The sequence below is a fragment of the Oncorhynchus gorbuscha genome, linkage group LG15 (assembly GCF_021184085.1).
Source record: "Oncorhynchus gorbuscha isolate QuinsamMale2020 ecotype Even-year linkage group LG15, OgorEven_v1.0, whole genome shotgun sequence".
NCBI classification, from domain to species: domain Eukaryota; kingdom Metazoa; phylum Chordata; class Actinopteri; order Salmoniformes; family Salmonidae; genus Oncorhynchus; species Oncorhynchus gorbuscha.
This window is the reverse complement of record NC_060187.1, coordinates 71,087,236-71,108,466: the sequence shown is the minus strand read 5'-3', so window position 1 is coordinate 71,108,466 and position 21,231 is coordinate 71,087,236. Positions and strand designations below refer to the sequence as shown.

The following is a 21,231-nucleotide window of genomic DNA, read 5'->3' as shown; positions in this document are numbered from 1 at the left end:
TTTCCTTCAGACATTCTCCCTCCTACCTCCAGCCCAATGATCACGCCACACCAGTCCCGTAGGCGTCTTCCTTAACTGTCCAACTAGGACCATTATGAAATCCAAAATAAACACAGCTAATGCATCAGAGAGGGGGATGTCATCTGGGACAAATAGCAATGCATTTGTGTTATGTCAGTGGGGAGCAATGGAAAACAGAATTCAGCTCAATTGTACAGCTGCACCCCTCACTGTGAACCCCTCTCCGAACCCCACCCCTCTTCCGACCCCCAACCCACCCGTAACCACTCCTGCTGTTGCCTCATACAGCTCCTCTAACATGGTCCCATGGCCTCCCTCCACGACGCTCGAGTCCCAACTTGACAGCTCCGACCATTAACTCCTGTTGTGTCTCATTTAGGGCTCAGATGTGAGTTCTACACCTGTCGCTGTTTGAGCAGAGCCCAGACTTCCACCAAAACGACGCCCCCTACCTCCCTTCCTTCCCTGACAAACGGTCCCACCAGCCTCAGCCTCATATGGGCCGGATTCAACAACAGTTAAGTGGGATGTGCAGCAAGCAGCAAACCGCACGTGCACCCTTCAGACGTCCATTGCACAACCAGTTTTACCCCATCTGAGACCCATGTTTGAAGTGGATAAGTGATGGACTATTGACACAGTAGGGATTGTGAAACATACAGTGATAATTGTGTTAGACTTGTTCATAAGCTGTTTGTTTCAATTTCAAGTGAATGTCACGTGCACAAGTACAGTGAAATGTATTTTTGCAAGCTTTAAACCCAACAATGCAGTGATCAATATCAATGTAGTATTAAAAAATAACATGAGGTAGAACAAAAACACAGATAGCCTTCCTTCTGGAAGGTTCTCCCATCTCCACAGAGGAACTCTACAGCTCTGTCAGAGTGACCATCGGGTTTTTGGTCACCTCCCTGACCAATACCCTTGTCCCCGATTGCTCAGTTTAGCCAGGCGGCCAGCTCTAGGAAGAGTCTTGGTGGTTCCAAACTTCTTCCATTTAATAATGATGGAGGCCACTGTGATCTTGGGGACCTTCAATGCTGCAGACATGTTTTGGTACCCTTTCCCAGATCTGTGCCCCGACACAATCCTGTCTCGGAGATCTATGGACAATTAGCTCTGACATGCACTGACAACTGTGGGACCTTATATAAACAGATGTGTGCCTTTCTAAATCATGTCCTAACAGTTGAATTTACCACAGGAGAACTCCAATCAAGTTGTAGAAACGCCTCAAGGATGATCAATGGGAACAGGATGCACCTCGGCTCAATTTAGAGTCTCATAGCAAAGGGTCTGATTACTTATGTAAATAAGGTATTTCTGAAATAAAATAATTATAAATGTGCAAACATTTCTAAAAACCTGTTTTCGCATTGTCATTATGGGGTATTGTGTGTAGATTGCTGAGAGGGGGGGAGATCTATTTTAGAATAAGGCTGTAATTTAACAAAATGTGGAAAAAGTTAAGGGGTCTGAATACTTTCCGAAGGCACTGTATGTTTAGGGTTAAGGTGACTAGGCATCATGATGTATGATAAACAGAGTAGCAGCAGCGTAAATGAAGATTATATGTGAGTTTGTGTGTGTGGAGTCAGTATAAATGTGTGTGCATGTTGTGTTTGTTGAAGTGTCTGTGTGTGAGTGTGTAGAGTCCTGTGAGTGTGCATAGATAAATACAAGGGACAACTCAGACCGTCCTAGTAGCCATTTTGTTAGCTATTTACCAGTCTTATGGCTTGGGGATAGAAGTGTTTTAGGAGCCTATTGGTGTCAGACTTGATGCAGCGGTACCGCTTGTAGTGCGGAAGCAGAGAGAATGGTTTATGACTTGGGTGGCTGGAGTCTTTAATGATTTTCCGGGCCTTCCTTTCACACTGCCGGACATAGAGGTCCTGGATGTCAGGGAGCTCGGCCCCAGAGATGTACTGCGCTGTCCGCACCACGATCGAGGACGGTGCTGTTGTCATACCAAGCAGTGATGCAGCCAGTCAAGATGCTATCAATGGTGCAGCTGTAGAACTTTTTGAGGATTTGAGAGCCCGTGACAAAAAGGTGCTGAAACGCCTTCTTCATGACTGTGACTGTATGTGTGATTTGGAGCGCAAAGAACTTGACACTCTCGTCCCGCATCACCTGTAGTCCACGATCAGCTCCTTGGTCTTACTGACGTTGAGGAAGAGGTTGTTGTCCCGGCGCCACACTGCCAGGTCACTGACCTCCTCCATGTAGGCCGTCTCATCATCGTCGGTGATCAAGCATACCACCATCGTGTCATCAGTAAACTTGCAAACTTTGATGATGGTGATGGTGTTGGAGTAGATCAACACCATTGCGATTGAGTAGTCAATGTGACTCTCTAGGCTAATGTCAGAGTGTACTATACTTGTCCCTCTTGTGAAAGGACTGTATGTTATTAAGCCGTTAGCCATAAGCCATAAGCCATTAGGCCATAGCTCTTCAGAGGGGGTTTCAGGGAAATCTGTAGATAGACACAAGGTCAGTGAGGACATACCCCTGGAGGGCTTCCCCTCTCACTCTCTCTGATTGTCTCCTTTTCCTTTATTTTGGTTCCATCTTTCATCCTTTTATTTGTACTGTATCGTCATTGTGTGTGATGCTGTATATTCACTCATTTTTACGTGTACAATTTTTTCCTCTGCGTTGCTTTTTAATTTAAATGCAATAAAACTGTAATGGATATGTTCCTTTTTAGATTGAAGAATGTGCCTTACTGATTGACTTATAGAAAACAGCTATTTGAATCATTGACACCTCAACACTGTGGTTGTGCTGTTTTTGCACATCGGACTCCAGTACTATATTTAAAGTTGTATGAACAGTAAAAAGGAAAATAAATACATTATTTCCAGCACTGAATCTTGCACTGTGAAGTCCATTGTACAAAAGCAAACACATGCTATCTGAAGCTTACCCTAAGGAATATAAAAGGTATTGGCGATGGTCCACTGTCTCTATGACAGGTTTATAAGCTCGGGTTTTTAAGAAGAGCTGTGAAAATCAAACATTCACCTGGGTTACATAAACTCCATTAAACTCTAGCCTATGCCTACAGTACTTAACACGTTAGGCCCTCCCTCTCAAATTTGGGGACCTCAGTAGAATGGGCAAGCGTTCTATAAACTCCATGCTATTTCTTCAACCATTGCAAATGTGTCTGACTCATACAGCCTCCTGTTGAAACACTTTCCCTGTTTCCCAGACGCTGTCATTGGATTGGTTCTACTCCAGAAAGGAGTGCCATTCCTACTCCCGGTATTTAAGACAGGCTTACTGACTGTCAAGGTTGTTCAACGGCACCGCACTGCCACCGACTCGACCAGACCTGAAAATTGGCTTGATTGTGTGCTCAGGACGCAACGATGGGGAAGGACGCCGCAAGAGCAGAATGGGACAATCCCATGCAATTTGTCCTGGCGTGTGTATCATACGCGGTTGGACTGGGAAATGTGTGGCGTTTTCCATACTTGTGTCAAATGCATGGCGGGGGTAAGCAATATTTATTTATTGTTTAGGTGCAGCGCATAGCCTAATTTATGGTTTAATCCATAATCTATTGTACATTTAGGCCAACAGTTATTTTTTTTTATTAAATATAGAACTGCAATATTGGACACTGTGTAAAATGAATGAATACAATTAGTGTTTACTGATTAAAAGTGGTAATGTAGGCTATATGAATAGCCAGTCAGTGTCAATTTATTCACCTTTATCCATGCGCAATGGCACACTGATGTTGTGTGGTTGTAGAATGGGTTAGTTATTGTTTTACCCTGGGTGAAACGTTGTCAGTTTATGATCCATTTACACGGAATCTGAACAATTACTATATTGGTTAGAGTCAGTCACATTGTTAAACATTTCTAGTGAGTGAATGTGTTTACTGTGCAGCCATTTGTTTTCTTCCTCTAAAGGTTAATGGTGCAGGAAATGTGCAATGGTTTAAAAAATGATCTCACTTAGTTGTTAGTTCAATTCGTATTTTTCCTTTTCCTTCCCCATAAGTCACTGAGCACCGTTAGTCCTCTCAAAAAACAGAGGGTATGGATGTACCAAAGCGCATATATAAAGGAGCTTTCAAAAGCGCACGCATAAAATAGCTTTCCACTCTAAGTTTAGACTGATACGGATCACATTTTTAACCCTTAACAGGCCCCGTTGTTTATCACAGAATAACAATGGATTAACATTTGCTTTTGCATTTCACTTTTAATGGTCTCTACTGATTGCAAAGTTTTACAACAGGTGTTATGATGTGTTCTTCCATTCATAGATTCATAGAAAATGTTCACATACAGGAGACTCCTTGATGCCTCTGTTGCTTTAAGGCCTATATGTCCATTCTGTAAATACAGGTGTGGTATGCAAGTAGAGTTATTCTGTATTTCTTATTGTAGGGTTATTGCCTTAATGTAACTGTCCAGTGAAAACAAAACACTTAATATTGTTTTAACTCATACCCAAATAATGTTATTGTCTAATCCTATACTCGTATTTATGTCCAAAGCATAAATTGGATAAAATACACTCAAAAACCCAAACTTGTATCTCAAACAGACAATTAAATTTTTTTTGCTATTTCCTCATAGAGTATCAAATCAACAACAACTGTAGACGTATGGTGAAATGCTTATGGGCCCTTCACAACAATGCAAAGAGTAATAACACAAGGAATAAATACACAAAGAGTAACGATAACTTGGCTATATACACGGGGTACGGGTACCGAGTCCATGTGCAGGGGTACGAGGTAATTGAGATAAATATGTCCATATAGGTAGGGCTAAAGTGACTAAGTAATAGGATAGAAAATAAAGAGTAGCAGCAGCGTATGTGATGGGTCAGAAGAGTTAGTAAAAAGAAGGTCAATGCAGATAGTCTGGGTAGCTATTTGGTTCACTATTTAGTAGTCGTATGGCTTGGGGGTAGAATCTGTTCAGGGTCCTGTTGTTCCAGACTTGGTGCATCGGTACCACTTGCCCTGCGTTAGAAGAGAGAACATTCTGTGACTTGGGTGGCTGGAGTCTTGGACAATTTTTAGGGCATACTTCTGACACCACCTGGTGTAGATGGCAGGAAGCTCGTCCCCAGTGATATACTGGGCTTTACAAACTACCCTCTGCAGGGCCTTGTGGTCAAGGGGGAAGAGGGGGAAGAGGCAATGTCGTGATGTGATGGGGTTGAGGCACGACTCCAACACCATCATTAAGTTTGCTGACGACACAACAGTGGTAGGCCTGATCACCGACAACGACGAGACAGTCTATAGGGAGGAGGTCAGAGACCTGGCCGGGTGGTGCCAGAATAACAACCTATCCCTCAATGTAACCAAGACTAAGGAGGTGAATGTGGACTACAGGAAAAGGAGCACGTCCCCATTCTCATCGACAGGGCTGTAGTGGAGCAGGTTGAGAGATCCAAATTCCTTTGTGTTGACATCAACAACAAACTAGATTGCTCCAAACACACCAAGACAGTTGTGAAGAGGGCATGACAAAGCCTATTCCCCCTCAGGAAATTAAAAGATTTGGCATGGGTCCTGAGATCCTCAAAGGGAACCTGCAACATCAGAGCATCCTGACCAGTTGCATCACTGCCTGGTACTGCAATTGCTCTGCCTCCTACCGCAAGGCACTTCAGAGGGTAGTGCGTATGGCCCAGACTACCCGGACTATTTGCATTGTGTGCCCCCCCAACCCCTCTTTTATGCTGCTGCTACTCTCTGTTTATCTTATATGCTTAGTCACTTTAACTATACATTCATGTACATACTACCTAAATTGGCCCGACCAACCAGTGCTCCCGCACATTGGCTATCTGCATTGTGTCCCACCACCCGCCAACCCCTCTTTTTACGCTTCTGCTACTCTCTGTTCATCATATATGCACAGTCACTTTAACGATACCTACATGTACATACTACCTCAATACGCCTGACTAACAGGTGTCTGTATATAGCCTTGCTACTCTTTTTTCAGATGTCTTTCAACTGTTGTCACATTTCTTTACTCACCTACACACACACACACATCCTTTTTTTGGCAACATTGGTTAGAGCCTGTAAGTAAGCATTTCACTGTAAGGTTTACACCTGTTGTATTCGGCACATGTGACAAATAAACGTTGATTTGATTTGATTTATGTGTGCACCATGTTATTTCCTTAGTGATGTAGATACCGATACCCTTCGATGTGGATGGATGCTCAGCCCTGCGATTCCTGTAGTCCACGATCAGCTCATTTGTCTTGCTGACATTGAGGGAGAGGTTGTTGTCTTGGCACCACACTGCCAGGTCACTGACCTTCTCTCTATAGGCAGTCTCACCATCATGTCGTCAGCAAACTTAATGGTGTTGGAGTCATGCGCAGCCACGCAGTCTGAGCTGTCTGAGCTTAGTTATGAGCTTGTATGGTGTTTAATGCTGAGCTGTGGTCAGTGAACAGCATTCTCACAGAATACAAGGACCGAGACCACATTCATTATGTAAATTAAGTATAACTATTAAGAATGAGAACACATTTTCAAGGGTTCAATTCTTGGGCCGACTCTTTTCTCTGTATATATCAACGATGTCGCTCTTGCTGCAGGTGATTCCCTGATCCACCTCTACGCAGACTACACCATTCTATATACATCTGTCCCTTCTTTGGACACTGTGTTAGCAAACCTTCAAACGAGCTTCAATGCCATACAACACTCCTTCCGTGGCCTCCAACTGCTCTTAAACTCGAGTAAAACTAAATGCATGCTTTTCAACCGTTCGCTGCGCGCACCCACCCGCAAGACTAGCATCACTACTCTGGGCGGTTCTGACTTAGAATATGTGGACAACTACAAATGCCTAGGTGTCTGGCTAGACATGTACAAACTACGGCCCGCGGGCCACATACGGCCCGTTAGGCTTTTTAACTTGTCCAAGGGGTTTTTATAGTAAAAACCTCCTTTTTTCCCCTTTCCCTGCAATGCCCACGTTTCCCCAATAGATGGCGCACTCAAAACACATTGACCGTTGTTGGAGTGGCGCGTATTTCTCTTTATTTCACTTTAATTTTCACTTCGTTTCACGTCACCATTAAGCCCTTAAGCACAGCAGCGGTACAGTAGCTTAATTAACACGCCGCACATCGCTCTTAATTTAAATTTAAATTTTCAGCTGCAGGTAGGATATTTAATACAGCCTATGTCTGTGTGCTTGGCAACGATACACGTGTACTGTTTGCGCGTGAAGGCGAGGGCGTCCGTGGCGAGTTTGTAGAGCGCGCGGTCAGGACAATCCATCCATGATTTTGCGGAGTTTAACACAAGTAGATATTATTGAGCTTGAGTATTTCGTTGTGTAATAATATGTTTTGAATGTTGAAAGTGATTCCATTTTTCAATAAATGTTGATTTCTTTAACTTTGCACCTTCGATTGAAACTTATTAAAAACAGACGCAATCTTGATAAATCACAGTGCGTATGTTATTTTAATCTATTTACATTTCCTCCTCCCAGTATCTGCGAAATAGTATGTAAATGCCATATCTTGTATATTCCTTGAGACAAATTTATTAACTGATAAGGGCTATTTTTCACATTTGAAAGACAGTTAATAAATTGGGTTGTAGTGTTCTTACTGTGCTATGAGGTTTGCACACACTACATTTAATGCTTTAGTATATCCGGCCCAAACACTCCCTCCAAATGCTCCTGGCCCGGCCCCTCTGTCAAATTTTAGAACCCATTGTGGCCCGAGTCAAAAAGTTTGCCCACCTCTGGGCTAGACTGTAAACTCTCCTTCCAGACTCATATTAAACATCTCCAATCCAAAATGAAATCTAGAATCGGCTTCCTATTTCACAACAAAGCCTCCTTCATTCACCCCGCCAAAACATACCCTCGTAAAAACTGACCGATCCTCGACATCGGCGATGTCATTTACAAGATAGCTTCCGACACTTTACTCAGCAAACTGGATGTAGTCTATCACAGTGCCATCCGTTTTGTCACCAAAGCCCCTTATACCACCCACCACTGTGACCTTTATGCTCTAGTCGGCTGGCCCTCGCTACATATTCATTGCCAGACCCACTGGCTACAGGTCATCTATAAGTCTATGCTCGGTAAAGCTCCGCCTTATCTCAGCTCACTGGTCACGATAACAACACCCACTAGTAGCACGCACTCCAGCAGGTAAATATCACTGGTCATCCCCAAAGCCAACACCTACTTTGGCCGCCTTTCCTTCCAGTTCTCTGCTACAAATGACGGGAACAATTGCAAAAATCGCTGAAGCTGGAGACTTATATTTCCCTCTCTAACTTTAAACATCAGCTATCTGAGCTGATCGCTGCAGCTGTACATAGCCAAGCCAATCTACCTACCTCATCCCCATATTGTTTTTATTTACTTTTCTGCTCTTTTGAACACAAGTATTTCTACTTGCACATCATCATCTGTTCATCTATCACTCCAGTGTTAATTTGCTAAATTGTAATTACTCTGCTACAATGGCCTATTTTTGCCTTACCTCATCACGCCATTTGCACACCCTGTATATAGACTTTCTTTTTTTCAATTGTGTTATTGTACTGTATGCTTGTTTATGCAATGTGTAACTGTGTTGTTGTTTATGTTGCACTGCTTTGCTTTATCTTGGCCAGGTCGCAGTTGTAAATGAGAACTTGTTCTCAACTAGCCTAAATAAAGGTGAAATTTAAACTAAAAAAAATATATAATAATTTAAAAATCTGGGTGTCATGTGAATCTGAAGCTCAGTGCATCACCTTATAGATGATGTGTGTGTTTTTGTCTCTGCTACTGCAGGTGTTTTGAATGGTAAAATATACTGTATGTGTGTCCTTTTTCTGTCCTCAGGTGGGTTCCTGATCCCATACATGCTCATGCTGGTCCTGTTGGGGGTACCCCTGTTCTACATGGAGTTAGCCATTGGCCAGAAGATGCGTCTGGGCAGCATTGGAGCATGGAGAGCTATTAGCCCCTATCTGGGGGGAGTGGGTGAGTACTGAAATATATATACAGCGGGGAGAACAAGTATTTGATACACTGCCAATTTTGCAGGGTTTCCTACTTACAAAGCATGTAGAGGTCTCTAGTTTTTTTAATCATGGGTACACTTCAACTGTGATTGACTGAATCTAAAACAAAAATCCAGATAATCACATTGTATGATTTTTAAGTCATTAATTTGCATCAAGTTTTTAAAATTTGTATTACTATTTTCTACATTGTAGAGTAATAGTGAAGACATTAACATTTTGTTTAACACGTTTTTGGTTACTACGTGATTCTAAATGTGTTATTTCCTAGTATTGATGTCTTCACTATTATTCTACAAAGTAGATAATAGTCAAAATAACCCTTGAATGAGTAGATGTGTCCAAACTTTTGACTGGTACTGTATATATGGTACTGTATATATAATTATTATTAACACTGCACATAGAGTGCAACACATGTATGGGTGCACATTGCCATTAAATAAAGTACATAAACTTGCCTATAATTTATCACATTACACATATTTAAATATATGGTTTTGTTACATTTAGGCCAATACTTTTGTGTCAAATGTACAGTGTTGGGGAAACTACTCTAAAAATATAGTATATAGTTTAAGCTACCAATTACTTCACACTGGGAGAAAAATATAGTTTACTTAACTAAAGTTACTTTGAAAAAGTAGTTATTATCTGCTTATAGTTGAAATGTATCTGTTCTTCTCTCTGCTGGTTCCAGGTCTGGCCAGTGTTGTGACCTCCATGTACCTATGCCTCTATTACAATGTCATCAATGCATGGAGTTTCTGGTACCTCTTTCATTCATTCCAGGTTAGTTCCAGTCTCACAATGGCAAAATTATCTTTATTTGACCTACATTCAGATGTATGATGCGATCATAAAATGTAGACAATCTTCAATAACTTGTTACAATCTTATTGCCAGATGTATCCAGAACCAACAGAACAAAAGCCATCACTCAGCTTTGAGGACACACTATTGGTCCTTTGCAGACTGTTTTGTTTGGAATCTTAGAAGACGCAGTTCATTGCTCTAGTGCTATCTATAATGTCCTGTGCCTGACCTGACCTGTGCTGTTTCCTCCCACTCTGCTCCAGTCGATCCTGCCATGGGCAGAGTGCCCGGTTAACAGCAACCTGACCGGCCCTGTAGAGGAGTGTGAGCGGGCCACGCCCACCCAGTACTTCTTCTACAGAGAGACCCTGGACATCTCCGGGTCCATCGAGGAGAACGGAGGGATTCACATGGGACAGGCGCTCTGCCTCCTGCTGGCCTGGATTATTGTCTACCTGTTCATCGTCAAGGGGGTCAAGTCCACCGGGAAGGTGAGAGGTCAGAGATCAGCTTGGGAACGATGGACAGGGTCAAGACAGTTATAGCACCCTTATGTCATACTAGCTGCAGATCTAGTGGACATAGGTCACTATCGTCTCCTATGTCATACATGTAACTGCCAAAAGAAAGGAAACACCAACATAAAGTGTCTTCATAGGTTATTGGGCCACCACGAGCCAGAACAGCTTCAATGCACCTTGGAATAGATTCTATAAGTGTCTGGAACTTTGTCGGAGGCATGCAGCACCATTCTTCCACGAGAAATTCCATTTGTTGTTTTGTTGATTGTGGTGAAAACGCTGTTGCAGGCACCACTCCAGAATCTCCCATAAGTGTTCAATTGGGTTGAGATCTGGTGAATGAGATGGCCTTGGCATATGGTTTACATCGTTTCATGCTCATTCAGTGACGCCTTATGCCCTGTGGATGGGGGCATAGCCATGGTGACAAAAATAATGACCTGCCCAGTATTTTTATACATGACCCTAAGCATGATGGGATGCTAATTGCTTAATTAACTCAGGAACCACACCTGTGTGAAAGCACCTGCTTTCATTATACTTTGTATCCCTCATTTAGTCAAGTGTTTTCTTTATTTTGGCAGTTACCTGTATTTTTACTGAGCAGAGGAAAACATTCAGCTGAGAGGTGACCTCGATAACAAAGGAAAGGGTCAAGAAAGTTCTTCGTAATGGCGAGACAAGGTACAAACAGTTCAATATTCTATATGGTCAGAAAGTTGTCCATCAAGGCCTGGCGAATAAAACAGTCAACGTTTGTGGCTGCAGTTTGCCAACTCAGAATTATGGAGCAGGGAAAGGAGAAGCAGATCCAATGGATCTTTACTGAACTGAGGAAAACATCTGCTGAGAGAGTGAGGGGGCATCATAGGAAAGTTTTGAAAACCTTGGCCTACTTCATTACAAAACTATCTGGAGTAGGAGTCTCTGAGGAGACAAGCCAGGGTTAAAGTAAAGGATACCGTGTCAACACAGACAGAGAACTGTTTTCTGGTCTGCTGTTCACAGTGGACTCATGGCAGAACCGGTGTTATGGGCAGGCCCTAGGGAGCCTGGCCTGCCCTGCTGTACCTCCTTGCCAGTCCAAATAAAATATTGAAGTTTTAATAAATGATTTATCCGAGACACGCACGGACACAAAGAGGCATCAATCTCAGGTCTGATCGAGTGAAACAGCAGTGAAACAACCATGTCTCCGTATGTGTAGACCATTTATCTGATGCTCTCTGGACAAAAGGAGGCATGACTTACCTTTTCTGTCCAGACACCATCAGATACATCTGCTGCATTGTTTACGTTTACATTTTTACATTTGAGTCATTTAGCAGACGCTCTTATCCAGAGGGCTCACTCACGTCCAAATCTATCCTGAATAAACCCAATGTCTTTCTATGGGCATAATATGCAGATATAAGCTTGTCGCCTACATTCCCGCCTTTGGGACCACGACTCACATTGTTAGTGCAGAGATGAGAATCTCGTCATTATATACAAATCTCTGGTTTCAGCCACTTGTGAATTAGAAAGGAAACTGTTCGATGCTGGCTTCTCCGAAAGTTCATTGATGTTTTGCCAAAATTATATAATTACTCCTGTCTAAATAAAATAATTAAAAATAATTTACCAGAGAGCTTGACTTAGCCACAGAGGATCATTAAGTGTCTTCATTTTTTACTAGCTGTGGATTGTTTCAGATTGGCCCTATTTGGGAAGCCAGCAAATTTGTCAGCGCGCGTGGCAATAGGCCCATCTGATTATTGAGTTGCGGATGCCAGTGAAAAGCATCTACAAATGTGTGAAGATAATGTGTCTTGAGTATCATTTAAAATGCTGAGACAAGAATAAGGGGATGGGTGAGTGGCGAAAATATGGACATCTGCGTCTCTCTCCAGAATGCATGCACTCAGCTCTCAAAAAAGTGCTCCAATGTCTTAAAACAATTCTTCACATTCATTGTTTATTGTGTGATTTGTTTTCCCTTTGATTGCTTATTTTGATCAATTCCCCATTGTATACAGTATGTAACCAGTAGGCCTAATAAAGTTACCGTTAATCCCCGTCATTTGGTTACATACATTTCTGTTAATTCATGTATTACAGTAATTTACCGTTCTCATTCTTGGAGTGGAAACGTTGTTTGCAGAGTTCACAACCTGCTACACTTGTGAGAAACAGGGTGTGGTCTATTTAGGAGTTTTGTCCATTTTTTCAATGTTTTTCGTTTGGAGTGCTCCATGTGGGAAATGAGCATGTGTATGGTTTCTCTGTCATAACGTAGAGGGAGCGCACACGTCTGAGCACGCCGACATGCTACATTTAAACAATGGTGCACTTCACTAGCGATAGCTCAAGTCAAGACAGATAGAAAGGGAGGCAGACAGGCAGAGTAGAAAGGCTAATTCGTTTGAAAAAACTGAATTTTCACAAGGATATTTTCTACTGTTTTAATTTGTTTTAGGCCTATTTTACTTAGTTGACGATGGAAGTTATATGCCTACTGCTGCATTGGCCTATAGTCTAACGCTGAGTTCCATGTTCTAATTTCTTTAGCTGCCAATGGATCACAGTGTATCTATGTGTCCATGTGGCAAAGGCTGGTGCTCTTGCATTAATTCAGATTTTAATTAAGATTTTTCTGTTTAACCACGTGAGAGTAATTTTGAGAAACTAAAACGTTATTATTTAAATGAAGCTGTTCCACGAAAAATAACTGTCATGCAGATAGGTAGAAACGGTAGGATAAATTGTAAGCTTCCCCAAACTTGAAACTCACGAGCTGCCTATGATCTTTATTATAACACGCAAGAGGTCCCGTGAAAACTGAATCGTTCTGAGTCGTTCTGATTCGTTCTGACAAGGGGCTTTTGATTTTGATCTAAAATGACCTCGAAGAGGTCACATTTTAATCATCACATGCTTCATAAACAACAGGTGTAGATCAACAGTGAAATGGTTTCATATGGCCCTTCCCAACAATACAGAGAGAAATAATAGAAAAGTAATAGCATCGTTATCAATTGATGGAAAGACATACACAAACAAGTTCACTTCCACCTACAACTTCACAGTAAATTCAGTGAGCAACATTATAAAACCACGGGAAAAGTGGGCCAAATTTGTGTTGGCAAACAGGCAGCCAGTGCAGCATAGTTGAACTTTGACCCTGAATCGCCCTGATGTTTCTCCCCTCTCTAGGTGGTGTACTTCACAGCCACATTCCCCTACCTGGTCCTCATCATCTACCTCATCCGTGGGGTCACCCTTCACGGAGCCATCAACGGTGTAAAGTACATGTTCACGCCCAAGGTACGGATGATTAGATGAATGAAACAATGTTATTGATCAAATTGAATCAAATCTTATTGGTCACATACACATGGTTAGCAGATGTTATTGTGAGTGTAGCGAAATGCTTGTGATTGTAGTTCCGACAGTGCAGCAATATCTAACAAGTCACCTAACAATTCCCCAACAACTACCTAATACACACAAATCTAAGTAAAGGGATGGAATAAGAATAAGTACATATAAATATAAATATAAATATATGGATGAGCAAAGACAGAGCGGCATAGACGCGATGCAATAGATCTATGTTTTCACAGCCAAGGTATTGTAGCTCATGTACATTGTTCTGTTATGTTTAATCCTGCTTGACACATGTGTGTGTGCCATTACTAATGTGTGTGTGTTTGCTGTCTCAGATGGAACAGCTGGCTAAACCCACCACGTGGATCAACGCGGCCACTCAGATCTTCTTCTCTCTGGGCCTGGGCTTTGGATCCCTCATTGCCTTTGCCAGCTACAACCAGTACAACAACAACTTTGAGAAGCAGGCCATCGTCGTGTCCATGGTCAACTGCGGCACCTCCATCTTCGCCAGTATCGTCACCTTCTCCATCTATGGCTTTAAGGCCACCTTCAACTACGAGAGCTGTCTGGAGAGGTGAGGCCCTGGGTGGGGTCGCGGTCTGGTTGGTTATCTCAATGACTTTGGCATTGAACGTTCAACTCAGAGAAGTAGGTAACACCAGCCAGCAGCACTCATCCAGTACAAATGTAAACAATTCTAGGTCAAACATATACAATTAATTTAACGTCTGTAGACTGTAGCACTTTCTGCAGACATACAGATGGAAGAGATGACAGGTGCTTGGACTGGGGAAAGCATTGGAATCTAGATCAGCAATGAGAGAGGAATTGTATAGGGTGCTAGATATACTGTATGATTCAGATCAGAAATGTCCTTTCCAGTGGCGTAGCATGCAGCCCCACTAGGCGGGAGGTCCCAACCAAAAAATGTATAAATGACATAAGCCATGGCAAAATGTTTAGAATGACAGGAAATTAGCTATAAAACTGTTAAATCTTCTCTCAACCTCATGGCAAAATGCATAGAATAGCAGGAAGTTACCTGGCCCCCTCCCCTCCCCCATCTAAAAAAGTTCAGAGAAACCGCACTACACCACTTGTCCTTTTCATGACACTGACATTTCTCTTCTTCTCCCAGGGTGCGACTGCTGCTCCTGAACACCTTTGATCTAGCAGAGGACACCATCAGTCTGGAGAATGTCAACCACTGGATCGCTGAGCTGAACAGAACACACCCAGAACAGTTTGGCAGTCTGGGAGGTAGGCTGGAGTCCTGTGACCTAGAGGCTGAACTAGACACGGTAGGTCATGTTAAAACACAACTCAAATGAACTAATAAACTCAAAAGGAAAACTTGTGCAAAATACTGATAAGACTTCATTTACTACTTCTCGTAGTGCTCGATTCAATCTGAATCACAGAAGTTCTGCGATATAGCGAGATTGATATTTAAAGGCAGTGTTCCCGCGTTCACGGTGACTGCTGCATAAATCGGCTCAATCCGATCTTACCTTAAAATGTTTGCACTATAGCACAGAACTTCCTCAATATGGATTGAATCGAGCCCATAATCTAACAAAATACTTCTGGTTTCCTGACAATATGTTATCATGTAGCAACAAAATGTATTCATTTTACTGTGAGTCAATAAAAACTATACTCACCATTCTATAAATCGTTCATCTTTTAGTAATAGTTCAATGTCACCTGTACAACTTTATTTGACTCTGTGGTGGTGGTAGTGAAATGTGGCAAGTATCATTGGTTGTTGCAGTTACAATTAATGTTAATATTTAATTTTCAATTGTCTCCTGGATTTTCCATTTTGTCTTTAATAAACTATCCCACTTAAGTTTCCAATGGAAGAAAGCAAAAAATGAAATACTGATTTTAGCCCCTTTTGCACTATGCTCTCTCTCTCTCTCTCTCTCTCTCTCTCTCTCTCTCTCTCTCTCTCTCTCTCTCTCCCTCCCTCCCCCCTCCCAGGCTGTTGAGGGTACAGGCCTGGCCTTCATAGTGTACAGTGAGGCCATTAAGAACATGCCCGTGTCTCAGCTGTGGTCTGTGCTCTACTTCATCATGCTGCTGCTGCTGGGCATGGGCAGTATGCTGGGCAACGTCATCGCCGTCATCACCCCCCTCAGTGACTTGAAGTTCATCAGCCACTACATGAGCACCAAAACACTCAATGGTGAGAGAGAAGGGGTGATGAGGGGAAGAGTGGAAGGGGGGGTAGGGTTGACCTACGGTGTGGTCGTGAAGCTAGGGTTAGGGTTGTGGTTGAGGGTAAGAATTGAGCTAAGGTATGAACATGAGGGTTAGGGTTGACCCTTGACCTTTAGGTTGGTGTGTCTGTTCTGCCTGCTGCTTGAGTTAGGTGTGTGTGTGTGTGTGTGTGTGTGTGTGTGTGTGTGTGTGTGTGTGTGTGTGTGTGTGTGTGTGTGTGTGTGTGTGTGTGTGTGTGTGTGTGTGTGTGTGTGTGTGTGTGTGTGTGTGTGTGTGTGTGTGTGTGTGTGTGTGTGTGTGTGTGTGTGTGTGTGTGTGTGTGTGGCTGGGTGAGACAGCTACATATCACAGTCGTAGTAAATAAATGTTTTCTTAATAAAGACGTTTTCAGCAAAGTCAGTGCTAGTAGGAAAATACAAGTACAATACAAGTTTTTAATGTCTTATTTATTACCTTATTTAAGATATTATTTGATGAGATAGGTTTTCAGAAGACGGGCAGGGACTCTGCTGTCCTAACATCGGGGGAAGCTGGTACAACCATTGGGTTTCCAGGACAGAGATAAGCTTGGTAGACTAGGCTGAGTGGGCCAATCCTGTAGGTCTGGTGTGTGTGACTAACAGGTGTGTTGTCATATCCTGTACGTCTGGTGGGTGTGACTAACAGGTGTGTTGTCATATCCTGTACGTCTGTTGGGTGTGACTAACAGGTGTGTTGTCATATCCTGTAGGTCTGGTGTGTGTGACTAACAGGTGTGTTGTCATATCCTGTAGGTCTGGTGTGTGTGACTAACATGTGTGTTGTCATATCCTGTAGGTCTGGTGTGTGTGACTAACAGGTGTGTTGCCATATCCTGTAGGTCTGGTGTGTGTGTGACTAACATGTGTGTTGTCATATCCTGTAGGTCTGGTGTGTCTATTCTGCCTGCTGCTTGGTCTGGGCTTCACCACCCGTTCTGGGAACTACTGGTTCACCATGTTCAACGACTATGGAGCCACCTTCTCTCTGCTCTTCATCGTCCTCATTGAAGTTATCACCGTCTGCTACATATATGGCATCAAAAGGTGTGTGTGTGTGTGTGTGTGTGTGTGTGTGTGTGTGTGTGTGTGTGTGTGTGTGTGTGTGTGTGTGTGTGTGTGTGTGTGTGTGTGTGTGTGTGTGTGTGTGTGTGTGTGTGTGTGTGTGTGTGTGTGTGTGTGTGTGTGTGTGTGTGTGTGTGTGTGCACAATATTGACAATGAAGAATGACTCATTTCAGAAACTTTCTAAGCATCATCACATTTGCTGTGTGAAATAAAAAGAACAAGCACATTTTGTCGTATTGTACCTCATCTCCAAGAAACAATAGTTGAGCTGAATTTATTTGAAGTTTCTACTGAAGAATGTGTAGCCCTACTGTAGTTGTGTTAGCAGCCAGTAGAGTTAAATCTTTAAAGTACCTCATAAAAGCTGTATTGTGACCAGCAATGCCAAACAACACTTAGCATAATCCTCCACAAATACCTCACATTCCTTTCACTTTTCTCTCAGGCTTTTGACTTGGTTGTCCTGTAGTTTTTAAGTTGGGCTTGTACTGTTTATTAAAAGCAAAATGGCTTATGAAGCATATAAGCAATTTCTTTTGAATGTTGAATTAATTTTTAAACTAAAATACCAAGGTTGTCTTTTGCCCGTACAAAATATATGAAAGTATTTAAGGGAAGGGAAAGGGGATACCTAGTGAGATGCACAACTGAATGCATGTGTCTTCTGCATTCAACCCAACCCCTCTGAATCAGAGCGGTGCGGGGGGCTGCCTTAATCGACACAGTCCTCATGTCAATGCTCCTACAACCTTTCCCTCTCCAGGTTTGAGAAGGATGTAGAAGACATGTTAGGTCATCGTCTTAATTGGTACTGGAAGATCATGTTGGCAGGAGTCAGTCCCATCCTCCTCATTGCCCTATTCATCTTCTACATTGTCAACTACATCCAGGGAGGAACGCCCACATACCAGGCCTGGAACAAAGAACTGGTAAGGCCTCTCTTTTTGTCTCCAATATCTTATCAATAACCCTGTCATTACACTAACAAGCACTCGGCCCAAAAAACTGGTAAGATAAGGTATTACTTTATTAATCCCCAAAGGGGGATTTGATTGTACCAGTCATACATGAATGAAAGAAAAGTACTGCAACAGAATGTGATGTTTTGGGTTTTATTCATGCACCCAGATACAATGTTGATCTCTGCCTGTCCTGTTGTCTTCCCCCTCCTCCAGGGGAAGTCTGTGGTGACGGAGTATCCTCCCTACGCCCAAGCCTTCATCGGCCTGCTCCTAGCCTCCTCTGTCTGCTGTATCCCTTTGACGACCCTCTACACCTACTGTAAGAAGAGGAACCTGGCCAGTGGGAAGAGAGAGCGCACTGTCAGCACTGTGTCAGCGTAAAGACCGACGTATTGGTTGACAGACAGAGTGACACAAGGCAGAGCTGCTAGTTATAGGATCGACAGCCTACCTTACGTATCATGGCTGTCTTAACAGAACATTTCCTCACTCTCCTGGTACAGTGGTTCATGCCGCACCACAAACCAAAGGCCCTCTTTCTCCCCCCGGGGCAGGCTGGCTCTGCCACTGTGCTGCTGGTGGACAGACCGCCAGATTTGTACCTAGTATTAGGCCTAGTCGTCCTTTGACTACTAACATTTACTGGGTGATAATAACTTTTGTATTTTGTAGCTGTGGTTCTGAGCAGGGCTTAGAACTACGTCCAAAATATTTCAGAAGTGAAGAACGAACAAATACTCTTGTCAATGGTTTATTGCATTGTTTAAAGGCCCAGTGCAGTAAAAAACGTGATTTCCTGAGTTTTATACATATTTCTAGGCTATGAGGTTGGAATAATACTGTGATATTGGGAAAATGATTATAATCCCCTTTTAGTGTAAGAGCTGTTTGGTGGGATGGAGCGTGGTAAATGAGTTAATAGACCAATAAGAAAGAGAGATCCAAACCTCTGCATATAACAGCTTAGTTTTCTGTTTTCGCCTCCCCACTCAGATCACTCCAAGACAGTCCTAGCAAAATTCTTGCCTGAGAAATTGCTCTTTGCTAAGTAGCTATTTTCATTTATTTTTGACCATTTTAAATGAAAACAAATCACAGTAAGGCACTTAATTGTAACCCATCAATTATTTGATATTGAGATAAAAATGGCTGTTTTGGACCTTTAATGTTTAGCTTTCAGTCGCAGATTTTTGAGACACAGTGTGTCAACCCTCTTTATTTAAAGCACCACAAAATGTTTAAGATATTTTTTCCCTTAAATGTCATTATGGTGAAGTATGTTGTATCCCATTGGTTTACTGTAGATATTCAACTCAATGAGTTGTGAGATATGTTGAGTGCCTGGATGTACAAGGTAGACCTTCGTCTGACTCGGTTATGACTGAATACAGTCTGACTGGTGTCAAATGACCAAGAACAACTTGTAGCAATAGCTGTATGTTTGCAAACATACTGATAATTTCACATATAACGAACAAATCTCTATGACCAGGACCAAGGCCATATCTATACCTATGGGCTTTGTTGTCAATCCACCATCAGTGACTTCTAACCAGGATCGTACTCAGTAGGGTGTAATGTAACAGAATGTTCAGATACATATATATTTTGTAGAACATACACTATTTTCTGTCTAATGGAATTGGAAATCATGTCATAGAAAGCTCTATAGGAAGCATTTCTTTCTGCAACATTCCCAGAACGTTTCACCTCCTGAACGCGTGAAAGTATCTGTGCACCTCCTGAACGCGTGAAAGTATCTGTGCACCTCCTGAACGTGTGAAAGTATCTGTGCACCTCCTGAACGCGTGAAAGTATCTGTGCTCTTCTAAATAGAAAGTACTGTAGTGTTGCACTGCTGTTATAGAATCCATATCAACTGGACTTAGGATACAGCCCAATGGCTATGCACCAATGTGCTGTGCATATTCACAAACAAACACACAATGTAGGCCTACTCTTTTTACAGTCAAATGTATGGGTTTGCACAGAAACAATTGCCAAACATGTTGTAATACTGTGAGCATTTTTAATGTGAACAATTTGAAACAATAACAGGGGAGCAACTTTCACTGGGGATGGGGTGACATGCCCCCCCACATTCTGAAATTGCATTTTTGTCCCCTGCCGGTTTTGTCATTGGAATGTGATACAAAATGAGGCAACTGTGTGCTTTAGGACCATGCAGAGGCCACCGAGCGGTCGGGTAGGCTGTTTGAAGTGTTTATTATGTTGAGTACAGGTTGGTGTTAGTGTGAACCAAGTATTGGTGTGAACAATTATTATTTTAACTGTTCATATGTGTGATATGTGTTCGTATTTTATAAGTAGTATTTTCTATGGTGAAATTATTAAAGACATGAAGACATTTGAACCATTGGTATGACTGAACAAGTTACACATACAGCAGCCTGTTGCAAACCAGGCATGTCATTCAGTCCTACTTGCTAGTATCCAGCAAGGATGACACATTTCAATGGCATGAAATCTGGATTTTTTAAGTGCTTGGTTTAACAAGCTTTGTACTTTATAATACCATTGGATGTATAGACCACAGAACTATACTGAACAAAAATATAAACGCAACATGCAACCATTTCAAATATTTTACCGAGTTACAGTTCATATAAGGCAATAAATAAATAAATTAGGTCCTAATCTATGTACTTCATATGACATATGACTGGGCAAGGACACAGCCATGGGTGAGCCTGGGAGGGTATGGGGTCACCACTTGGGAGCCAGGCCCACCCACTGGGAGCCAGGCCCAGCCAATCAGAATGAGTTTTTCCCCACAAAAGGGCTTTATTACAGACAGAAATTCTCCTCAGCATTGCCTCAGACGATCCCGCAAGTGAAGAGGCCGGATGTGGAGGTCCTGGACTAGCGTGGTTACACGTGGCCTGCGGTTGTGAGGCTCATTGGACCTACTGCCAAATTCTATAAAATGACGTTGGATGCGGTTTATGGTAGATAAATGGACATTACATTCTCTGGCAACAGCTGTGGTGGACATTCCTGCAGTGAGCATACCAATTGCATACTCCCTCAAAACTTGACATCTGTGACATTGTGTTGTGAGACAAAACTGCACATTTTAAAGTGGCTTTTTATTGTCCCCAGCAAAAGGTCCAACTGTGTAAGGATCATGCTGTTTAATCAGCT

At 42.5% G+C, this 21,231-nt stretch overlaps 1 protein-coding gene across 1 annotated transcript; it reads left to right on the top strand.

Moving 5' to 3' along the window:
* The first annotated feature begins 3,208 nt into the window (after window positions 1-3,208).
* LOC123998228 (sodium- and chloride-dependent transporter XTRP3-like) lies at window positions 3,209-20,440 on the top strand. Its single transcript, XM_046303263.1, has 11 exons — window positions 3,209-3,534; window positions 8,904-9,044; window positions 9,786-9,877; window positions 10,165-10,392; window positions 13,618-13,728; window positions 14,127-14,368; window positions 14,933-15,095; window positions 15,781-15,985; window positions 16,925-17,084; window positions 17,868-18,033; window positions 18,280-20,440. Exons 1-11 carry the CDS (start codon window positions 3,408-3,410, stop codon window positions 18,445-18,447), a joined length of 1,803 nt encoding a protein of 600 aa, XP_046159219.1. The 5' UTR covers window positions 3,209-3,407; the 3' UTR covers window positions 18,448-20,440.
* The last annotated feature ends 791 nt before the right edge of the window (window positions 20,441-21,231 follow it).

Bases quoted from the DNA above. Each gene is read 5' to 3' on its own strand.
- LOC123998228 (XM_046303263.1), top strand. From the start codon at position 3,408: ATGGGGAAGGACGCCGCAAGAGCAGAATGGGACAATCCCATGCAATTT. The intron at 9,045-9,785 runs GTGAGTACTGAA...TGCTGGTTCCAG, and splicing joins CCCCTATCTGGGGGGAGTGG to GTCTGGCCAGTGTTGTGACC. The intron at 10,393-13,617 runs GTGAGAGGTCAG...TCCCCTCTCTAG, and splicing joins GGGTCAAGTCCACCGGGAAG to GTGGTGTACTTCACAGCCAC.